General features: G+C 41.1%; 1 protein-coding gene across 1 annotated transcript; it reads right to left on the bottom strand.

The window, feature by feature from the left end:
* Window positions 1-108: 108 nt before the first annotated feature.
* LOC120916006 (sialic acid-binding Ig-like lectin 13) lies at window positions 109-27,854 on the bottom strand. The gene is made up of 9 exons (XM_040326853.1): window positions 27,759-27,854; window positions 23,728-24,081; window positions 19,034-19,390; window positions 18,263-18,505; window positions 14,211-14,246; window positions 11,825-12,097; window positions 11,128-11,247; window positions 8,852-8,907; window positions 109-344 (listed from the first exon to the last, which is right to left on the bottom strand). The coding sequence occupies exons 1-9, from the start codon at window positions 27,823-27,825 to the stop codon at window positions 300-302; spliced, it is 1,551 nt and encodes a 516-aa protein (XP_040182787.1). The 5' UTR covers window positions 27,826-27,854; the 3' UTR covers window positions 109-299.

Below are 27,854 nucleotides of genomic sequence, written 5' to 3'. Positions count from 1 at the left end.
TTTAGCAATTTTTACAGGAAGCACAATATAGAGGGTGTCATGATACTCACATTACTTTTTTTTTTTTTATATATACATTCTTTATTTGTACAGAATGTCATACAGTAGAAACATATACAGGGTATAAGAATGAGCCATATATAAGACGTGTATATAAATACAAATTGCTGTTAAAACATGAATACGTCAGAAGTTTATCACTGTAATATAATGTTATCACACAATATGGCTATGATACAGTATATGTATGCTGTGTAGGCATTTTTTTTGAGAGGGGTGTTTCTAAGTATTCTTCATGATCACATTGACATATTCGTATAAACGTTGTCTAGTCCCTCATCAACCTTTAAAGAAGAAAAAAATGTATTAACCAAATACATAAATATTTAGCATAGGCAATGTGATGTTTAGCATTTTTTAAATAAAGGCCATTATTGTACTTTATAACTTTCTAACTAATGATGAACCTAATCCTTAATTGCCTTATATGTAAAAGTTGGAAGTGGAAGGTGATTTGCAGCTTACCCCTGAGAACTGGAACACTTCCATTGATAAATTTAGAAAGTGTATCAAGTCTCTTACGATTAGAGGAACAGCCATGAAACTTTTCACTAGATGGTATTTGACCCCAACCAAGCTTTACATAATCTATCCTGTTGTCTCCCCTAATTGCTTCCAGAGGTTGTCCAATCCCAGATAAATGTATGCACATATTCGGTAGACATGTGCGTTCCTGTTCGTAACGAATGGATTTTCGTACAAATTTGTTAGTTTTCGTACATTAGGATCAATTCGAACATCCGAAAAGCTAAAAGAACCAAAATACGAAAATTACGGAATTACGAATAAGCAAAATAACAAACAAGCGGAAATACGAACGTACGATTGGACAATCTTACTAAAATACGAAACACCGAAAAAGCAAAAGAACGAAAATGACATCTATAACGAACGGTTTGCATTCCGTATTTTAAATCCTTTGTCTGTTCGTATTTTCATTCGTATGTTCGTATTTTCATTGGTGTGTTTTGTAAATCCGTTTCTTTGTCTGTTCGTAAATTTGTGTACTTGTATCGTTCTTTTGAATGGGCACTGGGCAGTGTAGTTAGTGAGTGATTACTTAATATCTTAGCCAATCAGTTTATCTCTTTTGTGCTGAGTCACATTGTACAGTGTAAAGCCTAGTACACACGATCGGACTTCAAACAAACTTTTCCGTGGATTTTTGTCTGAAGGGAGTTGGCCGGACTTTTGAAACCGAAAAAGTTTGTCCGATAGACAGCGCTAATTTTGACGTTTGTTGGCAAAAAGTCCGACCGTGTGTACAGGGCTTAAGAAAAAGTATATCTTAATATGGATTAGCCACGTGTTGCTATGTATTTACAAGAGTACAAAATTACGAATCCATTAAATGAAAATTATTATCTAACAAAATTACGAATTTCGAATCAACAAAAAAAAATCAGACAGAATTACGAATCATTCAGTATAAACAAAAATAAAACTGTTACCAAAATACGAACGGGTCCGAATAGGAAAACTTGAGTCTTACGAAATTACGAATCTTTACGAAGCTAGTTGGTAGCTCATGGAAACTGACTATGACTTAGGCCTTGTACACACGGTCGGTCCAAACCGATAAAAGCGGCCTTAAGTCCAGTTTCTGCGGTCAAATCTGACCGTGTGTATCCCATCGGTCTGTTTTCCTTCGGTCCAAAATTTTAAAACATGCTTTAAAATCGAACCGATGGACCGCTGCCCGATCGGTCCAAACCAATGGTTAGTACAGAAAGCATTGGTTCAAAACCCGCGCATGCTCAGAATCAAATCGACACATGCTTGGAAGCATTGAACTTCATTTTATTCAGCACGTCGTGTGTTTGACGTCACCGCGTTCTGACCCGATCGGTTTTTGGAACGATGGTGTGTACGCACATCAGACCATCAGGCCACTTCAGCGGTGAACCGATGGAAATGGCCCGTCGGACCATTCTCATCGGTTTGGAATGACCGTGTGTACGCGGCCTTACTGTTTACTTTTTGCTCCCATACATGAGACCTCTCGCACTTTGGAAAGGTTGATGCGTACAGCCTGTGTAGCTACTCAATAGGCTATCAACTTCCAATGGAAATCTACAGCGGTCCCATATATACTCATAAAAAATAGATTAGATTTGATTCTAATTATGGAATGTGTATATCATATGCTACATCACACAACTTGAAAGGAATGCCCCAGGGATAGTGCAGACAAAGACTACAAGTATGTCAGGATATACCGAAAAAATGTATTATATAAAAGTATGAACAATTTTTATTGAAAGTTACAAAAATAGCAAAAAGTGACAGTTACATATAGAAAAGCCTCGTACACACGGCCCAGAATCTACGTTTTTTTCCTGACGAGATTCTTGGCAACCGCCGTTCTGTTGAATGGAGCGAACGTGGTTACGTCATCGACTACGACAAGCATGCGCTCGTCACATTCGATGCCGTCGCCACCATCTTTTTACACCCTACCTATGCCTAGGAAGCTACCACGCATGCGTCAAATTCAATTTGAGCATGCACGGGTTTCCATGGCGACAGGTAAGTATACACACTCTCGAGTTTCTCGTCGGGAAACAGGCCGACAAGAATCCCGACGAGAAAATAGAGAGCAGGATCTCTATTTTTCTCGTCAAGATTCTGGTTAGATTTCCCGACGAGAAACCTGAAAGCCTCGTACACACGCTCGGTTTACTCGGCAAGAAAGCTCTGCCAGCAGTTTTCTTGCTGGTTCTTGCCGAGAAAACTGAGCGTGTGTACGAGGCTAAACACTTAAAAAACAGCAATTTAACTGAGCGTTAACAATACAGGTGCCAATAATATTGGAACACACTTAGGCCCTGTACACACGATCAGTCCAAACTGATGAAAACGGACTTAAGTTCAGTTTCATCAGTCCAAACCGACCGTGTGTGGGCCCCATCAGTCAGTTATACTTCAGTCCAAAAATTTAGAACTTGCTTTAAAATTGAACTGATGGACTGATAACTGATAGGTCAAAACCGATGGTTAGTACGTAAAAGCATCGGTTCAAAACCCATGCATGCTCAGAATGAAGTCGACGCACGCTTGGAAGCATTGAACTTAGTTTTTTTTCAGCACGTTGTTGTGTTTTACGTCACCGCGTTCTGACACGATCGTTTTTTTAACTGATGGTGTGTAGGCACATCAAACCATCAGTCAGCTTCATCGGTTAACCAATGACAATGGTCCTTCAGTTCCGTTTTCATCAGTTTGGACTGATCGTGTGTACGGCGCCTTAAATGCTCAGACAATGCGTCACGTTCATGTGGTGTGTAAACCAGGATTCCCAACATGTTTCTGGGGGAGGAAAGTGTTTTTTAAGAATTAGCAGTAAGCATATAAACTTCCTTCTTCAGGGGTTTATTATGGCCATGCTGTTATGTTTCTATTAAAGAAGAAAACATTCCAACAACATTGCAATATTTTACAGAATATAAAAAGAAAAATATTTGCAATTTATTGGTTTGGCATAGCATCTAATCGGCATATATCTCATAGAGCGTAATAAGAAGTCTCCATTTACTTACAGCTCTAAGTTGTTTGTCTAACAAATGCTTGTCATGGTAGATGGAGCATCATATCTCTGGGTCCTGCTGGATTGCAACTCTACACCCATGTGGTGAAGTGTAGGTATAACTACAGTAGGTAGATAATCTTGGTATTTTGGGACACAGCCCGTGTTAAACCAGGAAAACGCAGATCAAATTGCCGAGACCGAGCAGCGCACCAATGCTCACAGGGATCACTGAGTGACAGAAACACTGATCTCTAATATGAAACAAAAAAGGGGGACAATATGTATATATTTAGTAGAATAGAAAAAATGCTCAATTGGTCATCACATAAATGACAGCCAAGAGACAATTTGTTTAGCATAGTATATATATATAAAAAATATATAATCAAAGTTTAAGGAATCTGTTCCAATACCTAAAGTTGTTCAGTTTGATGAACATGATCCTGGATGTCTCCTGGGCATGCAGCAATGTTTGCTTGCACAACCAGGTATATAAGGGTCAGATGGTTCAAAAGGAACCAATCAAAGCTTGGGGTGTTTGGTGCCAAAAAAAATAGGCTACAGGTGATCTCGGGGAACCATAGATTCTGGTCCCACCGCATCACCTGTGCCTCATGTGCGTCAGAGGTGTCTCCTCCTATTGTGATCCCTTGGATGATGCGGCGTCTGGCGTCACCGCTCTGTACGCGATGACGTCAGACGTTGACGCATCCGACGTCGACACAAAATTGGCGGCGCCTACTGTAGATGACATCTTGGTCGTATGGGATGGATCTCAGCAACTGTTGGATAAATGCTTGACAGTCCTGAACAGAAACAAATTCAATTTAAAGTTTACTATGGTTTCTGATGCATCCAATGTCATCTTTCTGGATGTTGAAATATTTAAGGATCATAATAACATGCTTTCTTGCAAACTGTTCAGAAAACCTACTATGGGTAACACAATCCTGCACTCATCAAGCTTTCACCCTAGACCACTTGTTGAATCCATCCCATATGGACAATATTTGCGTATCAAACAAAACTGTTCAAATCCTACAGACTTCGAACGAGAAGCAAATAAAGCGACGTTTATTAGAAAGGGGTTATATCCATAAATGTTTAAAAGAAGCACTGAAAACAGGAACAGACATGATTTGTTAGCACCGAAGAAAGCAAAGCCATTGGATGGTGGTCACTGTATTGTCACCACCTACTCCAAGGACCATGCTCAGGTGACACAAATCTGTAAAAAATAGTGCAGTTCCAATATTATTGGCAGCTGTATTGTTACCACTCAGTTAAATTGCTGTGTTTAAAGTGTTTCTGTATGTAACTTTCACTTATTGCTATTTTTGTAACTTTCAATAAAAATTGTTCATACTTTTATATAATACTTTTTTTTCGGTATACCCTGACATATTTGTAGTCTTTGTCCCTGGGGCATTCCTTTTAATTTCTATAACATATTTGGGATGTGACTCAGACTATCAGGATTTCCTTTCTTCACTTCACTTTTTCTTATTTTTTCTACATCACACAACGCCCTTTTTCTATAAACAATGGGATCGCTGGTAAGACTTCTACAAACCTTATGTCATTGGAATCTTATTTCACAGAAATCTTTTTTAGCAGTTTGATAAAGTTTAGAATTTTACTGTCCATTTTCAACTGTTGTATGGTCATTAAATGTTCTTTTGAACTATAATTTAAATATTGATATATGTCTAATTTCTTACCTTACCTCAATTACCTCATTACCGTATTGTACATGTTCTATGTATCAACTTTCTTTATGGGCATCTTTGATGCTTCTTTATGTATGATGGTGACTTTTCAATAAAAAGTTTGTAAACAAATAAATAATAGCCATGAAGTGGTAAAAGAACAAATATGCAGCTTTCCTAGACATTTCCCCCAACTACAGTAATCGACTGTTGGTTGTCTTCATGGTTGGCTGATGTCCAGCATCGTGCATACCTCTTCTTTTGAGCCCAGGAGCTCAGGACTCTGCCCCCCTGAAGGCTCATTGTCAGGTCACCTTGGGTTCATAGGGGAATTCTGCTGAGTATTAGGCCTCGTACACACGATAGGTTAACCAGAGGACATCGGTCTGAAGGACCGTTTTCATCAGTCAAAACCGATCGTGTGTGAGCCCCATAGGATATTTAACCATAGGTTAAAAAAAAGCCAACTTGCTTTAAAATTAACCTATGGATTCCTAAGCGATAGGTCAAAACCGATCCCTGAAGAAGTCACGAGACCGTGACGTAACGCCGTAGGAAGTGCGACCACGTGATACACGCAATCACCTGGAGGCCAGCAGAAGTAAGCCGGCTTGTCATTTCGCCGCGTCCTGTTCTGAGCGCGATCTGCCTGTTTTTAAATCTTTTATTGTAAGAGTCAATTTTTTCTTAAAATACCAGTACCCCCTTCACCTACGATCTTCACTATTGTGGCATTATTTCTCCCACCTCACGCTTTTGGCTCCTATCTACGAGACACACGGACCCTAGGATTTTTTCATCATCCCAGGACGCCATTAGGATTTACCAAGGAGCGGCGGCGCTGAAACAGCAGGAGAAGGAACCACTTGCCCTTATGCGCATATACTATCATCTGAAGGTAAGGGCAATATGAGATCAATTATTGGATACACTCATCATATTTAGAAGATTCATCCACTCCATCTGCTCCATTTGATTATCCACCTATAGACTCTCTTATTGTACAGTGTGTATTATTTCCTTTGTCACATTTGTGGGGAGATTCATCTCCACTGTTAGGGCCTTCAGCCCATTTTATCACTTTTCAAGTGCACAGTGTGTTGGCTATCTAGCTCATATGTTTTTTCACCATTACTTTAGCGCTTAACATAATTTTTATTATTCAAAACCGATCGTTAGTAGGCACGACCATCGGTTAAAAATCCACGCATGCTCAGAATCAAGTCGACACATGCTTGGAAGCATTGAACTTCGTTTTTTTCAGCACGTCGTTGTGTTTTACGTCACCGCATTCTGACACGATCGGTTATTTAACCTATTGTGTGTAGGCGTGACAGACCATCAGTCAGCTTCATCGGTTAACCTATGACAACGGTCCTTCAGACCGTTGTCCTCTGGTTAACCTATCGTGTGTACGAGGCTTTAGTGTCATGTCATTACAGAATACATCATCAGGACCCAGTGGGGTAATGGGGCCCGAGCAGGGTGATGGAGAGGAAGTGGACCTTGAATATCATATGACCAGAACAAGAACAGCAGTAAAACAAGATATATACTATGGGCCAGATTCACGTAGATCGCCACATCTCTGCAGCGGTGTAACGTATCTCATTTACGTTACGCCGCCGCAAGTTTTACGGGCAAGTGCTTGATTCACAAAGCACTTGCCTGTAAAAGTTGCGGCGGCGTATCGTAAATCCTCCGGCGCAAGCCCGCCTAATTCAAATGATCCGGGTAGGGGGCGTGGATCATTTAAATTAGGCGCGTTCCCGCGTCGATCGTAGTGCGCATGCGCCGTCCCTAAAATTTCCCGACGTGCATTGCGCTAAATGACGTCGCAAGGACGTCATTGGTTTCGACGTTAACATAAATGGCGTCCAGCGCCATTCACGGACGACTTACGCAAACAACCTTAAATTTTCAAATTTCGACGCGGGAACGATGGCCATACTTAACATTGCCTACGCCACCTAGGGGGCAGCTTTATCTTTACGCCGTATCTCTTACGGAAATGGCGTAAATTTACTGCGACGGGGAAGCGTACGTTTGTGAATCGGCGTAACGACTCATTTGCATATTCTACGCCGACCGCAATGGAATCGCCACCTAGCGGCCGGCCTAGAATTGCAGCCTAAGATCCGACGGTGTAAGTCACTTACACCTGTCGGATCTTAGGGAGATCTATGCGTAACTGATTCTATGAATCAGGCGCATAGATACGACCGTCGGAACTCAGAGATATGACGGCGTATCAGGAGATACGCCTTCGTATCTCTTTCTGAATCCGGCCCAATATATCTATATATAGATTATAGATATATAGGTGGTGGTGGTGGGGCAAGAAGGCGGGATCTAAATTTGAGCTTACAAAAAGTATATTAAAATGGCAACAAGGCAATTTGCAAATGAATGGAGCAGTGATAAAAAATACAGCTTACATTTTACAAAGTATTAAATCTTAAAAATTTGAAACAGGGTGGGGTACAAAAGGGCATCACCATAGGTGACTAGGGCAGTGTGATGTCTAAATTTATTGTGCCCAACCTATTTGGCTATTGCTATTTATATCTAAGCAGAAGCCAAATCAGTAATCACTCACAAGCTTGCTCAAGTTATACAGCTGTTGCCTCCAGAAGCCATGATGAAAGGAAAGTATTGAGCCTGAAATATGTTGGTTTCTCGTCTAACCTTCATTTATGTCAGTGGTTCTCAACCTTCTAGTGCCGTGACCCCTTGATAAAATTTCCCAAGTTGTGGGGACCCCCAACAGTAAAATTATTTTCATAGCGTGGGTTGAAAGCACCAAAGGCAAGACAAGTAATTTGCGCCTCTAACCCACAGACATTAACGCTCCCTGAGTCCCTTCCACTCGTACAATATTAAAACCCCTTACAGTACATTTTAGGGTGTACCACTCTTTCTCTTGGTTCTCCTTTCTCTCCCTTTCATCTATCTCTATCCTAATTCCTTGTTTTTGTTCCCCCATCCCTCTCTCTAACTGTATTTCTTGCTCTATCTTTTTTTCCTTTCTCTCCCTTTTTCTTTGTTTCTCCCCTTGTATCATCTCCCTTCCTGGAAGAACAGTGCAGGCTTCAGGAACAGCCCGGGATTTGGTGACCCCTGGCAAATCATAATTTTACCCCAAGGGGGTCCCGACCCCCAGGTTGAGAACCACTGATTTATGTACAATAAAAATTTAACTGACTTATATCTGTGGTGCTCTTACCCATTTCACATTTTTCTGATAACCTCTCCAATCCGGAGAAAGAAAATCAGAAAATGTATTTTTAGTAAAAATGGGAAAGGTTTAAAACTTCTGATAAAATTATTATGCTATCCATTCCTTCCCGTCCTGGTGATAACCGCTCTATGCATTTCTTGTACTGATGTCACAGGGATAGAAAGTGAAGGGAAATGTAGTTACAACATTTTTAATCTGACAGACATTGTAACTATTCCTCCTTCTAGACAAAAAAAAAAGCAACTTGTCTTTAAAATGTCCTGTAATTGCACACAGTCCAATCATACACAATTTGTAAAAGCCGATTCACACCTTACATGTGGTTTCCATCTTTTTCATTGCCCGTTTGGGTTCTAAATTTACATGATCTGCATAATAAAACAAACATTAATCACAACACACATCATTGCTTTCAAGATTAACTCCTCATAAGCATACTAAAGGCGTTAAATAAATATTCTAAAAGTAAGGGTTCATTCAGACGAGCACTGACACCCGTCCTGTCGCTGTTTCCTGCATTTGCCTTAGAGCTGTGTGAAGGCAACCTATAGGAAGCGACACAGTATTAAAAGATGAATCGCGCTTCTCACTAACAGAGCGCAAACCAAAATGAACACATGAGAATTCCACTAAAAGTGAAAATAATCAAATAATTCATATATCATAAAAATCATAAAAATAGTAATCCAAATGCAAACTTAAATAAATAAAGTGGTTGGTGCAAAGTGATAGTCCCAAATTAAAGTGTAAATCACAAAAGATAACATTAATTCATGAAATGTTTTTGTAAAATAGTGCTTGTAAAAAAGTTTAATCAGTGCTTAAAGGGACACGTTTTGAGTCAGTTGATGCTGTAAAGAAGAAATGTGTTAAAACAGCGGACAGAAATAGATTTTCTCCATGCCTTTGACCAGTGCAAATGGGGAATATATTGACTATATTAAAAGGGACAAGCATTACATTTGTAATACATACTGTATAAATAAAGGTGAGTTATTTAACCAGTCTCGTTATTTAATAGACACACCTCGTATACTAAATCTAAATGAATAACTTGGCATTTATGACAGATTTTAGAGAAACTCCCAAAACATGATCTTTATGGGTACTTGATGAGTGAGGGTGGGAACGACTGCTTTGAAGGATCATCTAAGGAATTATTATTAATGTAAAAAAGCAATGCATCAACACGTCTTAATATTTTTAAGTATCCTTCTTTTAAGTTGAATTTGGGTAAAATGTAAAAGCGATGCTCCCTTGCATTGCAAAGGTTGAATTCATGTTTTTTGTCATCTTTATCCTTCGCTCCCACAGTTGTCCTCCAAGAACAGGGGCGGACTGACAATAGAAGATTATGTGGCCCCTGGGCTTACAGATGGCCACCAAGCCAGGAGGCAGTACAGAGGCGGGGCAGCTAAAATCTCTGGATTTTCACATCAAAAGCATGTTGGTTTTGGACATATCAGGGACAGATGTAAAAAAAACACAGATTTTTACATACTGTCCCTGGTTTTACTGAGCCTGGCAACGCTGATGGGGCCCCCTAGTGGCATGGGGCCCTCGGGCAGTGCCCGAGAGCCTCAATGGTCAGTCCGCCCCTGTCCAAGAACCATGACTGGTTCACTGAAGCTGCTTCTTTTTGGTGCTCCATCAGTCACAGGCACTTCAACATCATTATGTATATAGCATGGCCAACGATCCTTCATTGTATTTGAAAACACAGAGAACCTGCTCACAATTTGGAGCGTTAAAGAGAAGAGGAGAACACCGCCTGCAGGAGGGTGAAGAATAAGTAAAAAAAAACTTTTGTTTGGGTTACCAATAGAGAAAATAAGAATTTAACCCTTTTCTGTGAATCTTTCAAACAAAAGTTTTCCGGTTTTGTGGGCATCTGAAGGTCGTCGACCTTGCCAGAACCTTCTGTCCCCCCCCCCACTTACTTCCCTTCTACTGTTCTTTCTCTTTTCATTCTTATCTTTTTTTCCCCCATTGACACCTTCAGTGTCGTCCACTTTTCTTTTCTAATAAAGAGAAAATTCCATTAGTTTGTGGGGTCCCACTGGTGCCGTTCCTGTGAAAATTCCATTGGTTTGAGGGGTTCCACTGGTGCCGTTCCTGCGAATCCAGGACTAAGAGTCACACTTTATATACAATGTTTTGTTTTAGTCCCCTGGAGTTCAAGGGCTCAGTACCTGCCAGTTAGGGATAAGGACGTTTTGCCTCTCAGGTGGTCGTTCTTCCTTCCTATATGTCATTACCCATTGGTATACATATGTCCAATAATTAACCCTCATTTCAGTTTGGTGGTTCCCACGGTGGTCCAGATTAACTTACAGGACATAACAGTTGTGGAGTTTCTAGACCACAGTCTATTGAATTATGACATTGTAATGGAATCTTGACTGTCATGTCACTAATGTTCACAATTGTTTTTGGGTTTCTGTTGTTGCCTTTCATTCAATGTTGTTGATTGACATGTGTGATATAATGCTGTTTTGTTTAACCTGCATACCTTAAATAAAGATTAAAAAAAAAGGTTCATATTTACAGGAAAATGCATTATGTACAATAAATATTGGATATTTTACCAGACTGTCTTTTCCTTCTGTATCTTACAAAAACAAATATTCCCAGGCCAATCAAAAGAAGGATGATGACAATTGTGGCCATTAACCAAGCAATCATATTGGAGTTTGAAGGTTCGGAATCTGGAAAATAGAAATGCGGGTCACTTGAGACGTTTCTAATAGAAGTGAGGAATTAATCCACTCCTGTCCACAATCTATTTACATTATGTATGTTCTCTAGTACCTTAACCTGGGGTTGGGATTTGTTTATAACTGTCCTTGGGAACAACTCACTGTATCCTCGGTTCTAACCATTCCCTACTCAATCTAAAACAAATTGAAAAAAAATTTAGGTTTTACATACACTTTAGGATTTTGTCGGTGGATTTGTATGGTTCAGTAAGATTTAAAAGGCTTATCTGGATTATGGAAGCTCCTTTCAACTATCCTGGACTTGCTCCTGTGCCAAAAGGTCTCCTAATTATTTAACATTTTTTACAGAAAGAAAAACAGGGCATGCAGTGGGGGACAATTCCCACTATTCAGTAAAAAGAAAAAGAAAAAAGAAGATTCAGGACCTGGGCGTGTCAGGTGATTATAGATTTAAGTGAGTGTTTGGGGCATTTGATACAGTTTCCTTTGTTTGTGTTTGTGGGAGGAAGGTGTTCTTTGCCAGACTCCAAATTCAACAAAAACAGAAAACACCACATTTACTTACATTGCACAAGGATATTGGTGGTTTGATTAATGGCCCCAAGATTATTGTGAGCCAAGCAGTGATATTTATCTGCCTCGCTGGCTGTTATATCAGTCAAATAGAGCATAAGCTCGCTCCCATTGCCTTTGCTGAGCACGTTCTTCTCTCCCTTCATCCAGGTCACCTGAGCTCCTGGGTTACTGTCCACTGAACATCTCAGAGCCAATGAGCTTCCTTCTTGAACTGTCACTTCTTGATTGGTGGTATGATTGGTGTTGGTGGGGTTTTGTAGCTCTGTGAAATGGATAAACAACTATTATTAAAGAGGTCATGTCTGTAACCCCCCCACCCTCCTCCATTCTTCTGATACTTACCTCTCCAGTAGTCCCCCAACACTCTTTTATCCATCGCAGCCATAACTGAGCTACACACCAAGGAAACGGTGACATCTCTGACTTTATCATGTGACAGTGCTCAGGGCTACTGATTGGATGCTAGACCTGAGATCATGGGAACAGTTCACAAGCTCCCCATACATGGAAGTACTGGGTATTTTGTGCCAGCTAAGCCAGATGAAGATGTGAGGGGAATCACTGGAGAGAGTAGTAACAGTGGGTTGGGGACTTTTCCAAGGGCAGCGTTACTTGACTCTGAATGGGCAAACTGACAAGTCTTTTTAAATGAATTTTCCTGACAAGAAAATAAAATGTTGACCCCATGGATCCCTTCTCTGACGCATTCACATGTGTGTATATGACAGCTTGTGCTACTGAGCTCTGTAGACAGATAAGGAGAAACTGGGAAACAAGAAAAAGAACCGAGAACTTAACATGCTGGCTTCATAGGCAGTCAGTCAGGAACTGTAGTTAAAGTGGTTGTAAAGACAGAAGTTTTTTTTCTTAATACATATATATATACATATATGTGTGTAGCGAATCCCCTCAGCCCCCGAATCCCCTCAGCCATCTGGGACTCTCCCTCCTGATTGGCTGAGACACAGCAGTGGCACCATTGGCTCCTGCTGCTGTCAATCAAAGTATGTTAGTCAATCAGGAGAGAGAGGGTGGGGCCAAACCACGGCTCCATATATGAATGGACACACAGAGCTGGATTAACTCTGTGTGGCAAGACTGGGCACAGATGATAGGAAATATTATACTGTACATTGTGACATAAAAAATGTGAATCCTGTGTGTTTTTTGGCACTATAACTTAATTTTTTTGTAACTCATCATGCATTATGATAAAAAAGCCTTCTGTGTGCAGCTGCCCCCCTCAGCCCCCTATAATTACCTGAGCCCCTCTCGATCTAGAGATGTTGTAGGAGTGTCTTGGCTGCCCGGGACTCCTCTCCTAAATGGCTGAGACTGCAGTGGGCATTATTGGCTCCTGCTGCTGTCAACAAAAGTCAGTCAGCCAATCAGGATAGAAAGGGGGCGGGGCCGGGTCAAAACTCCTTGCCTGAATGGCTCGGGAGCTGTGGCTCAGCTTGAGTACCCCCATAGCAAGCTGCTTGCTGTAGGGTCACTCGACAGGAGGGAGGGGCCAGGATCACCTAAGAGGGACCCGAGAAGAGGAGAATTTGGGCTGCCCTGTGCAAATCCACTGCACAGAGCAGGTACGTATAATATTTTTGTTAACTTAAAAAAAAAACAAGACTTTACAATCACTTTAAGTTTGCACTAGATTTTTTTCATCCTCTTTAGTCCATAGAACACATCTCAGGCCTCTTACACACGACCGTTTTCCTCGATAGAATCCATCAAGAAACTTGGTCGGAGAGCTTTTTTGCCGAGGAAACCGGTCGTGTGTACGTTTTTCATCAAGGAAACTGTCGAGGAACTCGACGAAGAAAAAAGAGAACAAGTTCTCTTTTTCCTCGACGGGAGTCTCAATTTCCACGTCGTGTTCCTCGCCGAGCTGGTTTTCGACGAGAAATGCGTGTATATGCTAAGAAACCCGCACATGCTCAGAATGAGGTATGAGACGGGAGCGCACCTTCGGTAAAAGTAGCGTTTGAAATGGAAATAGCACATTTGTCACGCTGTAACAGAGAGAAAAGTGCAAATCGTCTCTCACCAAACTTTTACTTAACACGCAGTAACATGAGATTAGCAAAAGCAGCCCCAAGAGTTGTGCCAGTGGAATCGAACTTCCCCTGCCGTTGTATGTGTTGTACGTCACCGCGTTTGAGAACGAGGAGATTCGGTCTTGACAGTGTGTACGCAAAGCAAGCTTGTCGAGTTCCTCCACAAGCCTAACAAGGAACTCGTCGAGGAAAATGATGTGTCTTCAGGCTCACGTTTCAGATTCCACCTATAAATGGTATAGCCTTCGAAATTTTGGAGACAATTGTTCTTTATTACAACATGCATGAAAGCGATAAAATATATGAAATGTACAATACCTGGCATCTCAGTGGTAATAACGATGGCAGGTGGATCTGAAATATAAACAAAAATAAAAGAAAAACCAATATACAATAAAACAAAACACACCACAATTCAATTGAATGATCAGTGATGCGTAACTTAATTATTATCTGGCTACCATAGCACAATTTAAAGTGAATGTGTCACTATTTTAAAACCCAAAACCAAAAGCATACTTTCAAAGAAAAGGATTAATACGTACCACTCCCACATAGCTGAAAATCTTTTAGCAGCGTTGGATACCTGGTACTCCAGGTACATGCTAAATTTATTTTCTCTGACCCCATAGCACTGTAGGACAAAAATGTGATTATTGGTGCTGGTGGAAGGAACCAAAGGGCATTGGACATTTGACACACACATGAAAGTGTATTGGAAGATGTTTCAGCCAGCATAGACCCTGAAGAGAGTGGAAATAGGCAACATGGACATAGGGCATAGTACCTTTGGCTTTGGGGTTTATAATAGTTATATAATCACTTTAATCACTGATCTAACATACCAGAAGTATGGGCCAGCAAGGGGGCTCAGCTGCCTGTATAAAATGTATATGTTAAGTAGTTATACTGCACTTACAAGCCAAATTATGGCGTTGCCCCATCTTATCGGCCTAAACTGAGGAAAAAAATAGTTTTTTTATTTATTTTTGGGGGATATTACAGCAAAAAGTAAAAAATATTCTTTTTTTTTTCAAAATTGTCGCTCTATTTTTGTTTATAGCGCAAAAAATAAAAACCGCAGAAGTGATCAAATACCACCAAAAGAAAGCTCTATTTGTGGGAAAAAAAGGACATCAATTTTGTTTGGGAGCCACGTCGCATGACCGCGCAATTGTCAGTTAAAGGGACACAGTGCCGAATCGCAAACAGTGGCCCGGTCATTGACCAGCAAAATGGTCCGAGGCTGAAGTTGTTAACAGAGTGCAATGGCTTTGGTGAGGATTCTCTTGGCACAGACAGGTTACCCCTCAGCTAGGGGACCCAGAGTTTTGCTAAAGAAAGCCAAAAAATCTTTTTTAATACTGATGTACATTCATACAAGAAGACATATAACAACCAAAGCATTCCAATGGCTAAAAGATCTTCCCCTTTTTCATGTCTATGAAACCAGAAAAAAAATTATGACACCATATTAAAAAATTATATATATATATATATATATATATATATATATATATATATATATATATATATATATATATATATATATATACTTATATAATTTACAATATTGTAAGAGATTTAAATATTATTAAATCTTGAAGAAAACAGACCACATTAAGAGGTCATAATGCAACCTGTTTTCTTTAAGTTTTATCAACAATCAAATCAATTATGATAAAAAGTATTTAATATTTATTACTAATCATTATCATTTTTTTTTACATTTTGTTTCAAGTGTAAATCAATGAATTTGAATATGATTGAATTAACATAGAACTTCAAGGTGGCATTTTATGTCTTCTTCTTGTATAAATTTACATAAATATTTAACGATTTGTGGGCTCTTAGGCCCCTTTCACACTGGGACGGCGTCAGCGGTAAAGTACCCCTATTTTCAGCAACACTTTAACGTCAATTTTGCAGCACTTTTTCGGCCTATTTTTTTACCCCCCGCTAGTGGCCGAGAAAGGGTTAAAAACACACTGCTCCTTCACCGCTGCAAAGATGCTGCTAGCAGGACTTTTTTTTTACCATCCTGCTAGCAGCGGCTGTTTCAGGTCACTTTGCAGGCGCTATTTTTAGCGTTATAGCGCTTGCAAAGCGACCCAGTGTGAAAGGGTTCTTAGGCCTCGTACACACGACCGAGGAACATGTCGTAAAAGAAACATTGTTTTCCTCGACGAGTTCCTTGTTAGGCTTGTCGAGAAACTTGTCAAGCTTTCTTTGCGTACACACTGTCAAGACGAAATCTCGTCGTTCTCAAACGCGGTGACGTACAACACGTACGACGGCACTATAAAGGGGAAGTTTGATTCCACTGGCGCCACCCTTCTGAGCATGTGCGGGTTTCTAAGCATACACGCGAACGCGTTTCTCGTCGAAAACCAGCCCGACGAGGAACACAACGAGGAAATTGAGACTCCCGACTAGTGTTGCTCACGAATATTCGCATTGCGAATATTCGACTCGAATATAGCATATTCGAGAAATCGCGCTATATTTCGAATTTCGCGGTGAATATTCGCAATTCCGAATATTCGCATTTTTTCAATTTGATTTTTAAAACAGATCACATCCTATCGACGTCTAAAAGCATTGCTGGTATGATTAGAGACCCTGGGCCGAGTAGCTAAGCTGAGGCGATCCTATTATGTTGCCAAATTGAAAAAAAAAAAATTGCGATTTTTCGCTATTGCGAATGCGAAAATGATTGCGAATTTTCGATAACTGTGGTAGGAGAACTCTGATTGTCTCTGATGCAAAAGGGGGGGGCTTTGTGTATGTGTATGTTATGAATATTTGTATGTTTGATATTATTATTTTTTGTAAGAAGGAAAAAATTGCGCATACCTTAAAAAAGGGGAGAATACAGCAGCAACTCAAAAATGTTATACAACATAAATTAATACAAGACAGAAAATGGAGTCGCTCTACAAGAATAAAAAATATGTCTAGTGACAAGACATGTGGGCAAATTATAAAATAAGCAAGCGCAAATAACTTGTGAAATACACAGTGAAACAAATATATAAAGAAATATAGTCCCAATAATAGAAAAATAATCTTTCATAAAAATGTCTTTGATATGTGAAGTGAAAAAAAGTCCAAAGCATGCAGCATGAACGTGTTCAATCTTTAAGGTGTTTGATTGACAAACGGCTGTGACAGATGGATAGAGTAAAGAATCACCACCAATGCAAAACACTTTTTATTTTCTATTGTAAAATATCAAGAATATTCTGAGCCAATCAGAGTGCTCCTTCCGCATTTGCCGAATATTCGCAATTATTTTGTATTGTAAAATATCAAGAATATTCTGAGCCAATCAGAGTGCTCCTTCTGCATTTGCCGAATATTCGCAATTATTTTGTATTGTAAAATATCAAGAATATTCTGAGCCAATCAGAGTGCTCCTTCTGCATTTGCCGAATATTCGCAATTATTTTGTATTGTAAAATATCAAGAATATTCTGAGCCAATCAGAGTGCTCCTTCTGCATTTGCCGAATATTCGCAATTATTTTGTATTGTAAAATATCAAGAATATTCTGAGCCAATCAGAGTGCTCCTTCCGCATTTGCCGAATATTCGCAATTATTTTGTATTGTAAAATATCACGAATATTCTGAGCCAATCAGAGTGCTCCTACAGCATTTCTCGAAATTGCGCAATAAATATCGCATTCGCATGTTGCGATATTTCGATAAAATATCACGAATATTCTGAGCCAATCAGAGCGCTCCTCCAGCATTTCTCGAAATTGCGCAATAAATATCGCATTCGCATGTTGCGATATTTCGATAAAATATCACGAATATTCTGAGCCAATCAGAGTGCTCCTACCGCAGTTATCAAAAAATCGCAATTATTTTCGCATTCGCAATAGCGAAAAATCGCAATCATTTACTTTCGATAAAATATCACGAATATTCGAATTTAGCGAATATATCTCGAATATTCGAATATATATTCGAGATATATCGCGAAATCGAATATGGCATATTCTGCTCAACACTACTCCCGACGAGGAAAAGAGAACTTGTTCTCTTTTTTTCTCATCGAGTTCCACGACAGTTTTCTCGATGAAAAACATACACACGACCGTTTTCCTCGGCAAAAAAGCTCTGCCACCAAGTTTCTTCATTGATTCTATCGAGGAAAACGGTTGTGTGTACGAGGCCTTAGTTCTTTTGCCTGATGCCTTTATTGGAGCCATAGGAAAAAAATAACTTGACTGGGATTTTAGCGCATTTCTACTATAGCTCAAACAAGAAAAAGGCTTGGCTTTATACATTGTAGCTGCTGGGGTGTTTTTTCTTTTATATATATATATTTCCCAACCACAAATTGATATTTTATACTCACACTGAACATATAATGTTATTTCATTTTGGGTATAACTCTTCAATGATGGGAAGGTCATCTGACAAGTCAATGAAGTTTGATGGTGACTCCTAGTCGGTACAAATGTCAGATTTGTTGAATTAGTCTGGTTCTGCCATGTAATTAGTGCGTTGGGGCAGCCTCTCGGTGCAGTACAAGTTAGTGTCACCTTTTTACCTTCAATCAGTATTCCAGGGTCTGAGATTACAGGTTTTTCAATCAAATCTACAAGAAGTATCACCCCAAAAAATATAAAAAATTAGTTTTAAGGGCAAAATATAATAAACATTTTGAAGACATTGTAAAGATTTAATATTAAGTCAAAACAGATGTATTTCTTTTATCCGTGTGTTCAATAGAGTTGCGACGAACACTCTGCAGTTTCAATTGCGCCAGAACACTCGAACTTCACAAATGAATCAATGCAAACTTTTTTTAAAAGATAAATTATACAGGAGCAGTGATCCTAATGATGCTTAAAGTGAAACAATAAAAATGATTATTATTATTTTTTTTTATTATAGTGCCTGGGGAGTCCCCTTAGTCTGCCTGTGAAGTGGTGATTCTCTATCATGTATAGAACATGCTGCAGCAAAACTGATATTTTATTTAAAAAATTACATCTAAATTGCTGGCAATAAAAAAACATTCCCGGCAATACAATACCATTGCAGAAATACCAAAATAAATAAAAAAACTTTAATGAGTAGACCTTTAAAGGGAACTGTTGGCATTTATGGGCAGTAAACTTACCCGTGACCTGTATTGTTATCATTTTGAATACATAGCTGTGCTTCCGGTTGTCATCTTGCCCATCTTCAAATCTGAAGTGATACTTTCCAGAATCTTGCTCTTTGGCGTCAGTTATCTTCAGTGTGCAATCTCCATTATTTGGATTTCCCATGAACTGAAAATTTGGCTTTGTGCCAACAATTGACTTGTCAGTAGAGGCTACAAATTCTTGGCATATCGTCTTCCAGTGACCTCTAGAGCCGGTAAAGGATTTCATGCGATCAGCAGTAAATGTACAAGGAATGGTGACACAAAGACCCTTCTGGACAGTGACAATCTGATCCACCTGAATAGAAAAGCCATCTACTTCTCGAATGTCTGAAGGAGAAAAGTGAGCAGAAAAATGTTAAAACATTCAGATACAACATTAAGAAAATATAAGTACAGCAAAACCTTGGATTGCGAGCATAATTTGTTCCAGAAACATGCTTGTAATCCAAAGCACTTTTAAATCAAAGCAAAGGTCCCCATAAGAAATAATAGAAATTCAAATGATTCGTTCCACAACCATGTATTCATAAGTCCTTCAGGCTATAGTCCATATACCGTATTTTCCGGCGTATAAGACGACTTTCTGGATGCAAAAACATGCATCCAAAGTCGGGGGTCGTCTTATACGCCGGGTACGGTCTCAGTACTCACTTTTTTTCCCCAGCGCTGACAGTCTCCCATGCTGCGATCGCGATCGTGAATGATTTCAAAGCCGCGCCTTCACTGCAGAGTGTTCTGTGATAGGAGGAACAAAAATCTTCCCAGCAGCGCCTCTGTTCTTTGTTCCTCCTATCACAGATGCCTTCTCATCCTCGGACGAGATGAGAAGACGTCCGTGATAGGCGGAAAACATAACAGAGGCGCTGCTGGGAAGATTTTTGTTCCTCCTATCACAGAACACTCTGCAGTGAAGGCGCGGCTTTTAAAATCATTCACGATCGCGATCGCAGCATGGGAGACTGTCAGCGCTGGGGAAAAAAAGTGAGTGTTATTGCACTGGGGGGGGGCAACAAGTTCAGGCACAGTGGGGGCAAGTGATGGCAATGTGGGGGCATGTAATGGCACAATGGCAATGTGAGGGGCAAGTGATGGCAATGTGGGGGCATGTAATGGCACAATGGCAATGTGGGGGCATGTAATGGCACAGTGGCAATGTGGGGGCATGTAATGGCACAGTGGCACAGTCTGGGCATGTAATGTAATGGCACAGTCTGGGCATGTAATGTAATGGCACAGTGAGTAATGTAATGGCACAGTGAGTAATGTAATGGCACAGTCTGGGCATGTAATGTAATGGCACAGTGAGGAATGTAATGGCACAGTCTGGGCATGTAATGTAATGGCACAGTAAGGAATGTAATGTAATGGCACAGTGAGATTTGAAAAAGCCTGTTTCTGTCAGCGGTTCTGGCTCCCCCTCAGCTTCCAGAAAGACAGTAAGAAGGGGGTAGTCTTATACAGTGAGTATATCCCAAAATCAAAATTTTTCCTGGAAAATTAGGGGGTCGTCTTATACGCCGGGTCGTCTTATACGCCGGAAAATACGGTAAAAAGATTATAGTAATGTGACCAGGTTGTGTAACCATAAAATGTCCATCCACAAATGGAAGCCTTCATATAGGAGATTAGAAGCAAAATCCATCAGGAGCCACAGAGTATAAAAGAGAAGGGAGGCACCTCTCAGTGTAGCAATATGTTGCTAAATGTTGTACCTTCATTAATTGTAATCAGATTTGCTACACTTAGAGGCGCCTCTCTTCTCTTTTATACTCAGTTGTGACATGACACTGCTTGTATATCAAGAAATCACTTGTATATCAAGTCAAAGTTAAAAAAAAATAGCTTGTCTTGCAAAACGCTCTTAAACCAAGTTACTCTCAAAGCAAGATTTTACTGTAAAGGCAAAGCATTTTTTTGAGGAAGGGTTTGATCATCTATCACGCTTTTTTTGCTGTCTGTGTCCTCGGAAAGTAGACTGACCCTACGGTTTCATTTGGTGGCCATTGCCACTCTCAGCCTCACGCTACACAGACATATTCCACCTCTCCGGACCAGAAACCGAAGTGGCAGCAGACTGAGAGTGGTCATTATTGGGGTTTGGTGAATCCTGACCAATATACAAATTATTGGCACCACATATTTGGTGGAAACATGAGCCATTCACAATAATGACTGTAAAGCCCTGTACACGTGATAGGTTAACCAGAGGACAACGGTCTGAAGGACCGTTGTCTTAGGTTAACTGATGAAGCTGACTGATGGTCCGTCACGCGTACACACCATAGGTTAAATAACCGATCGTGTCAGAACACGGTGACGTAAAACACGACGGCATGCTGAAAAAAACGAAGTTCAATGCTTCCAAGCATGCGTCGACTTGATTCTGAGCATGCGTGGGTTTTTTAACCGATGGTCGTGCCTTCTAACGATCGGTTTTGACCTATCGGTTAGGAATCCATAGGTTAATTTTAAAGCAAGTTGGCTTTTTTTTAACCTATGGGGCCCACACACGATCGGTTTTAACCGATGAAAACGGTCCTTCAGACCGTTGTCCTCTGGTTAACCTATCGTGTGTACGAGGCCTAAGAAGTCTGACTGTTGTGATCATTGATGTGACCATGGTGCTCTCAGTCTCACCCTGCACTAGCAAGAAAGAAAGTCCTATTATGGAGACTTCCCTTAACTTTCTGCTCCAGAGACACAACATGAGGTTGGAGTAAATATAATCTAAAGAAAATCACCATTGGCTGACAGCTGATCACGTGGTAAGGGGCCGGGATCGGCCCCTTACTCGGATCTGTGATCACCCGAGTCTCAGTGACTCAAAGGGGTCACAGCGCACGCTACGTGCGCCTTTCAGGGTCGCGCGAGGAGCGTGCGAAGGGGAGAACGTCTATTGACGGCCTCCCGGCAATTGTGGTCCATGCTGTGGCCGTCATTTGGCTATAGTGCCGACCCCTAGTGGTTAATACCAGGGATCAGGCAAGGCTGCATTCATGTGAAAGTCATCATTGGGGCAGAACCCCGGCTTAGAGGTGATCCTTACACCATGTGCAGTGTTCTGTCCCAAGTCACAACACACCTTCCTCAGTATATATTGCATTTAGGCGGGACACTACCGAGCCTATGCCTTCTCCACCAGTCTAGCGCAACTTTGCCACCTCACTCTCAGTGGCAGGATGGGATCCCGCTGTGCACCTAGCGCAGACCTCATGCACTTACAGTACTTAAAGTGATTCTAAAGAAACACAAAAAAACAACCCCGCTAGTGGTCCTGGCTCCTTCCCTTGTTCTCTATTGTTTTCTTTCAGTTCACAGGAAGTGACAAGGGGGTTTTAGGCAAGATCAACAGGTATTTTCTGCACTTAATGCAAAGTTTCGTATCCTGAAAAAAACAATACAAGTGAAACCTCGGATTGCGAGTAACACGGTTAACGAGCATTTCGCAATAGGAGATTTTTGTTTTTAAATCCTGACTCAGTTTGCGAGTGTTGTCTTGCAAAATGAGCAGGATTCAAGCCACAGTGGTGTGCAATACCGCATTTGGCCAGAGGTGCGGCGGCGCCGGAGCCGAGCAGGGCCGATCGGAGCTATTCGTAAATACTCAGAAAAACCCAAAAATACTCCCTTTCTGAGCTGTCCCCGAGCCTTTCCAAGTATTTCCGAGGCTCTTCGGCGCCCCCCACCTCTGGCCACATGCGGTATTGCATGCCATAGAAGTCAATGCGGAACAAATTATTTTCATTTCCATTGACTTCTATGGGGAAACTCGCTTTGATATGCGAGTGATTTGGATTACGAGCATTCTCCTGGAACAGATTATGCTCCTAATCCAATTTCCACTGTATAGGCAATACATCTAACGACTGGTAAGCTGCAAGATATACTGGCCCGGATTCAGAGAGCAATTGCGCCTGCGTAACCATAGTTACGCAGCGCAATTGCTTACTTGCGCCGGCGTAACGAATGCTCCTGATTCAGGAACCTCGTTACGCCGACTGCAGCCTAAGATATGCGTGGCATAAGGCTCTTATGCCCGCATATCTTAGGCTGCATTCTTGCGATGGCCGCTAGGTGGCGTTCCCGTTGTGCTCAGCGTATAGTATGCAAATTGCATACTAACGCCGATTCACAACGTTACGCGAGCCCTGCGTACACAGTTTACGTTGTTTGCGTACGGCGGTTTTCGCGTAAGGCTGCCCCTGCTATTAGCAGGGGCAGCCAATGTTACGTATACCCGTCGTTCCCGCGTTGCGAAATTTGAACTTTACGTAGTTTGCCTAAGTGAATCGTGAATGGCGCTGGACGCCATTCACGTTCACTTTGAAGCAAATGACGTCCTTGCGACGTCATTTGCCGCAATGCACGTCGGGAAAGTTTCCCGACGGAGCATGCGCTCTACGATCGGCGCGGGAACGCGCCTAATTTAAATGATTCCCGCCCCCTACGGGATCATTTAAATTGCGCGTGCTTACGCCGGGCATTTTGCCGGAGCGCCCACGCAATTTACGGAGCTACTGCTCTGTGAATCGCGGGCAGCGCAGAAAATTTGCGGGGGCGCAGGGCAAAAACGTTGCCCTGCGCCTCCGTAAAAACTGCGCAAAGGTACCTGAATCTACCCCTATATTTTTGTTATTGCATTTAGTTTCCCTAGTTGCACTTACCTGTTACCTGTATCGTTACTTGTGTATCTATATAGTTATATTTAATTATACTGTCTTTGCTCTCCACAAATCTGAAGAAGTAAGTCCCCTCATCTTCCTTCTTGATGTTGGTGATTTTCAGGGTGCAGTCACCATTGTTAGGGTCTCCGATTGCATGAAAGTTTTGCTTTGTTCCTGCTGAGATGTTAGTAGAAGCCACTATGATACCTATCCCTTGCTTCCAATGACCCGTTGAATTAAGGAATTTCTCTCTACCGTCCGCCATGAATTTACAAGGCACAATGGCACACATCGTCTGTGGGATTTGCACGTCTTGGTTAACTTGAATGGAGTACTTAGTGGCTATCACAGTCTCTGCAATGAAAGAACATTTAGAAACTTTATAGAAATTGATGGGCCAGATTCACGTACACTAGCAGCGGCGTAACGTATCCCGTTTACGTTACACCGCCGCAAGTTTTCAGCGTAAGTGCCTGATTCACAAAGCAATTACCTGTAAACTTGCGGCGGTGTATCGTAAACACGTCTGGCGCAAGCCCGCCCAATTCAAATGGGGCGTGTACCATTTAAATTAGGCACACTCCCGCGCCGGACGTACTGCGCATGCTCCGTTAGGAAATTCCCGCCGTGCTTTGTGCGAAATGACGTAATTTTTTTGAACGGCGACGTGCGTAACGTACTTTCGTATTCCCGGACGTCTTACGCAAAAAAAAAAATTGAAATTCGAAGCGGGAACGACGGTCATACTTTAACATGGCTCGTGTAAAGTTAAGGCAGGTAAAACGAGCCTTAACTTTGCGACGGAAAAAAATTACTAGCGACGACGTAACGAACGCGAAAACCGTCGTGGATCGTCGTAAATGCTCATTAGCATACCTGACGCAGGAAAACGACGCGAACTCCACCCAGCGGCGGCCGAAGTATTGCAGCCTAAGATCCGAAGGCGTACGAAGCCGTAAGTCTGTCGGATCTTAGCCAAAAGCCGTCGTATCTTGTTTGTGAATCACAAATAAAGATACGACGCGGCAAATTTGAAAATACGCCGGAGTATCAGTAGATACTCTGGCGTATTTGTTCTGTGAATCTGGCCCGTAATTCTTTATGAAAGGGATAGTCTGCTCAAATATTCCTGGAATAAAATATCTCAGGAATATTCAAACAGTTAAAGGGGTTGCAAAGGTTTGTTTTTTTATTTTTTAAATAGGTTCCTTTAAGCTAGTGCATTGTTGGTTCACTTACTTTATCCTTCAATTTCCCTTCTAAATGTTTTTTTTCTTTGTCTGAATTTCTCACTTCCTGTTCCTCCTCAGTAAGCTGTTCTAAATGACTTTCCACGACTCGGATGATGGGGGTGCTGAAACCTGATCTGAAACCTAATACACTGCTTGTGCAGCACTGAGCATGTGCGAGATCTGCAAGGCTGAAATCCAGGAAGTCATACAGTCTGGCTTCATGATGCCCACACTTAAGATGGCCCCAGTCAATTTCTATTTTATAAAGTGTCTAAATGCTGTAACAACCTAACAAAACGGACCTTAGTTTACAGACTAACTTTACTAGAATACATTAAGCTTGTGTATTACAGGGGTATTTATATTTAAAAAGTGAAATTGTGGCCGGAACTCCGCTTTAAGACCCGGACCAAAATGCAGCTAAAGGACCTTGCCCCTTTTTGCGATTCGGCACTGTGTCACTTTAACTGACAATTGCGCGGTCGTGCGACGTGGCTCCCAAACAAAATTAGCGTCCTTTTCTTTCCCACAAATAGAGCTTTCTTTTGGTGGTATTTGATCACCTCTGCGTTTTTTATTTTTTGCGCTATAAACAAAAACAGAGCGACAATTATGAAAAAAATACAATATTTTTTACTTTTTGCTAAAATAAATATCCCCCAAAAATATATATATAAAAAAATCCTCAGGTTAGGCCGATACGTATTCTTCTACCTATTACCCGTTTATCGGTTGGTTTGCGCAAAATTTATAGCCTTTACAAAATAGGGGATAGTTTTATTGCATTTTTATTAATTATTTATTTTTTACTACTAATGGCGGCGATCAGCGATTTTTTTTCGTGACTGCGACATTATGGCGGACACTTCGGACAATTTTGACACATTTTTGTGACCATTGTCATTTTCACAGTAAAAAAATGCATTTAGAATGCATTGTTTATTGTGAAAATGACAATTGCAGTTTGGGAGTTAACCACTCGGGGGCGCTGATGGGGTTATGTGCTCCCTGAAGTGTGTTTACAACTGTAGGGGGGTGTGGCTGTAGGTGTGACGTCATCGATTGTGTCCCCCTATAAAAGGGATGACACGATCGATGCTGCCGCCACAGTGAAGAACGGGGAAGCCGCGTTTGCCCCGGAGTTGTTTTGCTGTTGAGTAGGCCCAGCTATGCTGGCTGGGGCCTGCAATCCTAAAAGGGGATCCCAAGCTGTCTGTCCATAAGGGAGGAAACTGTCTTAATAAAGGAATCCGGGGAGGACCTGCCCTGGAGGAGACCGGCAAAGTGCTGGCATCTCGGGTGGGAGGCCTAAGGAGGGATCCACTATATTAAAAGCCCTGCAGTCTGCCGGTTCCGGCTTAAAGGCTCTTCTACTGCTCGACTGGAGGTTCGGGACTGTGGCAGAGGATTCCTTATTTGTTATCTAATATAGTGCAGCCAGCTTTTCATGTTTGATTTAAAAAAAAACCTGAGCACAGATTTAAAGTGGTTGTAAAGCCACGCAATAACCTTGCAACAACCCCCTGTGCTATGTTAAATAATGTCCCCAGTGTATGTGTTTTTTTTTAAATGCTGCTGTGTACCTCATTTCAGAGCACCAATCGGCACTCACATGACCGGCTGCCTCTCTCCTGTCTCAAGCTGACAGCAAAGAGACCGGGGCTGAGAAACCCCCACTGATGTCAGCCAGGAGGAGGAGAGCAGAGGAGGAGAGAGGCGGCCAGTCACGTGAACGCCAATCACTTTTTTTTATTATTAAATACCTGGGGACATTATTTAACATAGCAGAGGGGATTGTTGCAAAGTTTTTGTATTATGAGAGCAGCAGGAGGGCATAGCTGACAGGCAGGGAGAGGACAGAGTTGAGCTGCGGATGACAGAGGCACGTAAACTGACAATGGTGTCAGGGTTTAGCAGCCATGATAAACCGTGGTCAATTTACAGAGGGGGGGGGGCAGAAAGTGGCAGGATCAGCCAGGTATTTCTGGTGATACAGGTGCCAAATTACACAGCACAAGCACTGAGCACTATATAAAAAAAAAAAAAAACTTAAACTGATCAAATATTTATAGGTAGTAAAATATAATATGTATAAGAAATAGTGCAGCGCAATATAAATACAATTAAACTAAAGTGCAAAACACAGCCCTATATAAGGAAGAAGCTTATTGAAATCATTACAATTTAGGATTGGGAGCAGGAGAAAGTACTGACTGGTCAACTCATCGGAAAAGTGAGTACCAATCTAGTTACATTTAGAAATAAAGGAAGTTGCTACAACGTAACGCGTACGGGGGAAGGAGCCTGAAGTCGCTTGCTGCCATCTCTGGGAAGACACATGTTGTGTGTATTTCCTTTCTGCCGTTTTGCCTTTCGGGCTAATGTGAGTAGCCTGTTAATGCCTGTTTAATAAACCTAAGCCGTTCAAGTCACCGGTGAAAATTTGGAGTGGTTGTCACGCTATTCCTTTGGAATTTTTCACTTTTTGGACTGATTTTTGCATTATTTATGCACCATTCATGATTAATTTGTTATCGGTATAACAACTGTGTTTTGTACTTTAGTTTAATTGTATTTATATTGCGCTGCACTATTTCTTATACATTTTTGCATCTTTTGGATTTTGTGATTGTCCTGTCAGTGTTCAGCTTGCATTCGTGAAGGGGGAGGTCTATTTTATTTCATTTTTGCGCTGATTGCACCCTTTTTGTTTTCAGTACAATATAATAGAATAGAAATGATTAAATAAATGCTTTTAAAATCTATATTCCATAAAGCTCTGACATTTTTCTCACAGACCTTTTGAAATGAGGAACAGAATTGTCACCAGCCATATCCCGAGACTTCCATCTATTCTTGGCCACATCCTGAAACTGATAACGACTCTGCAATGAG

Source organism: Rana temporaria, chromosome 10 (genome assembly GCF_905171775.1).
Source record: "Rana temporaria chromosome 10, aRanTem1.1, whole genome shotgun sequence".
Classification (NCBI taxonomy): domain Eukaryota; kingdom Metazoa; phylum Chordata; class Amphibia; order Anura; family Ranidae; genus Rana; species Rana temporaria.
The sequence above is the reverse complement of the archived record's forward strand: the minus strand, read 5'-3'. Positions and strand labels throughout refer to the sequence as shown.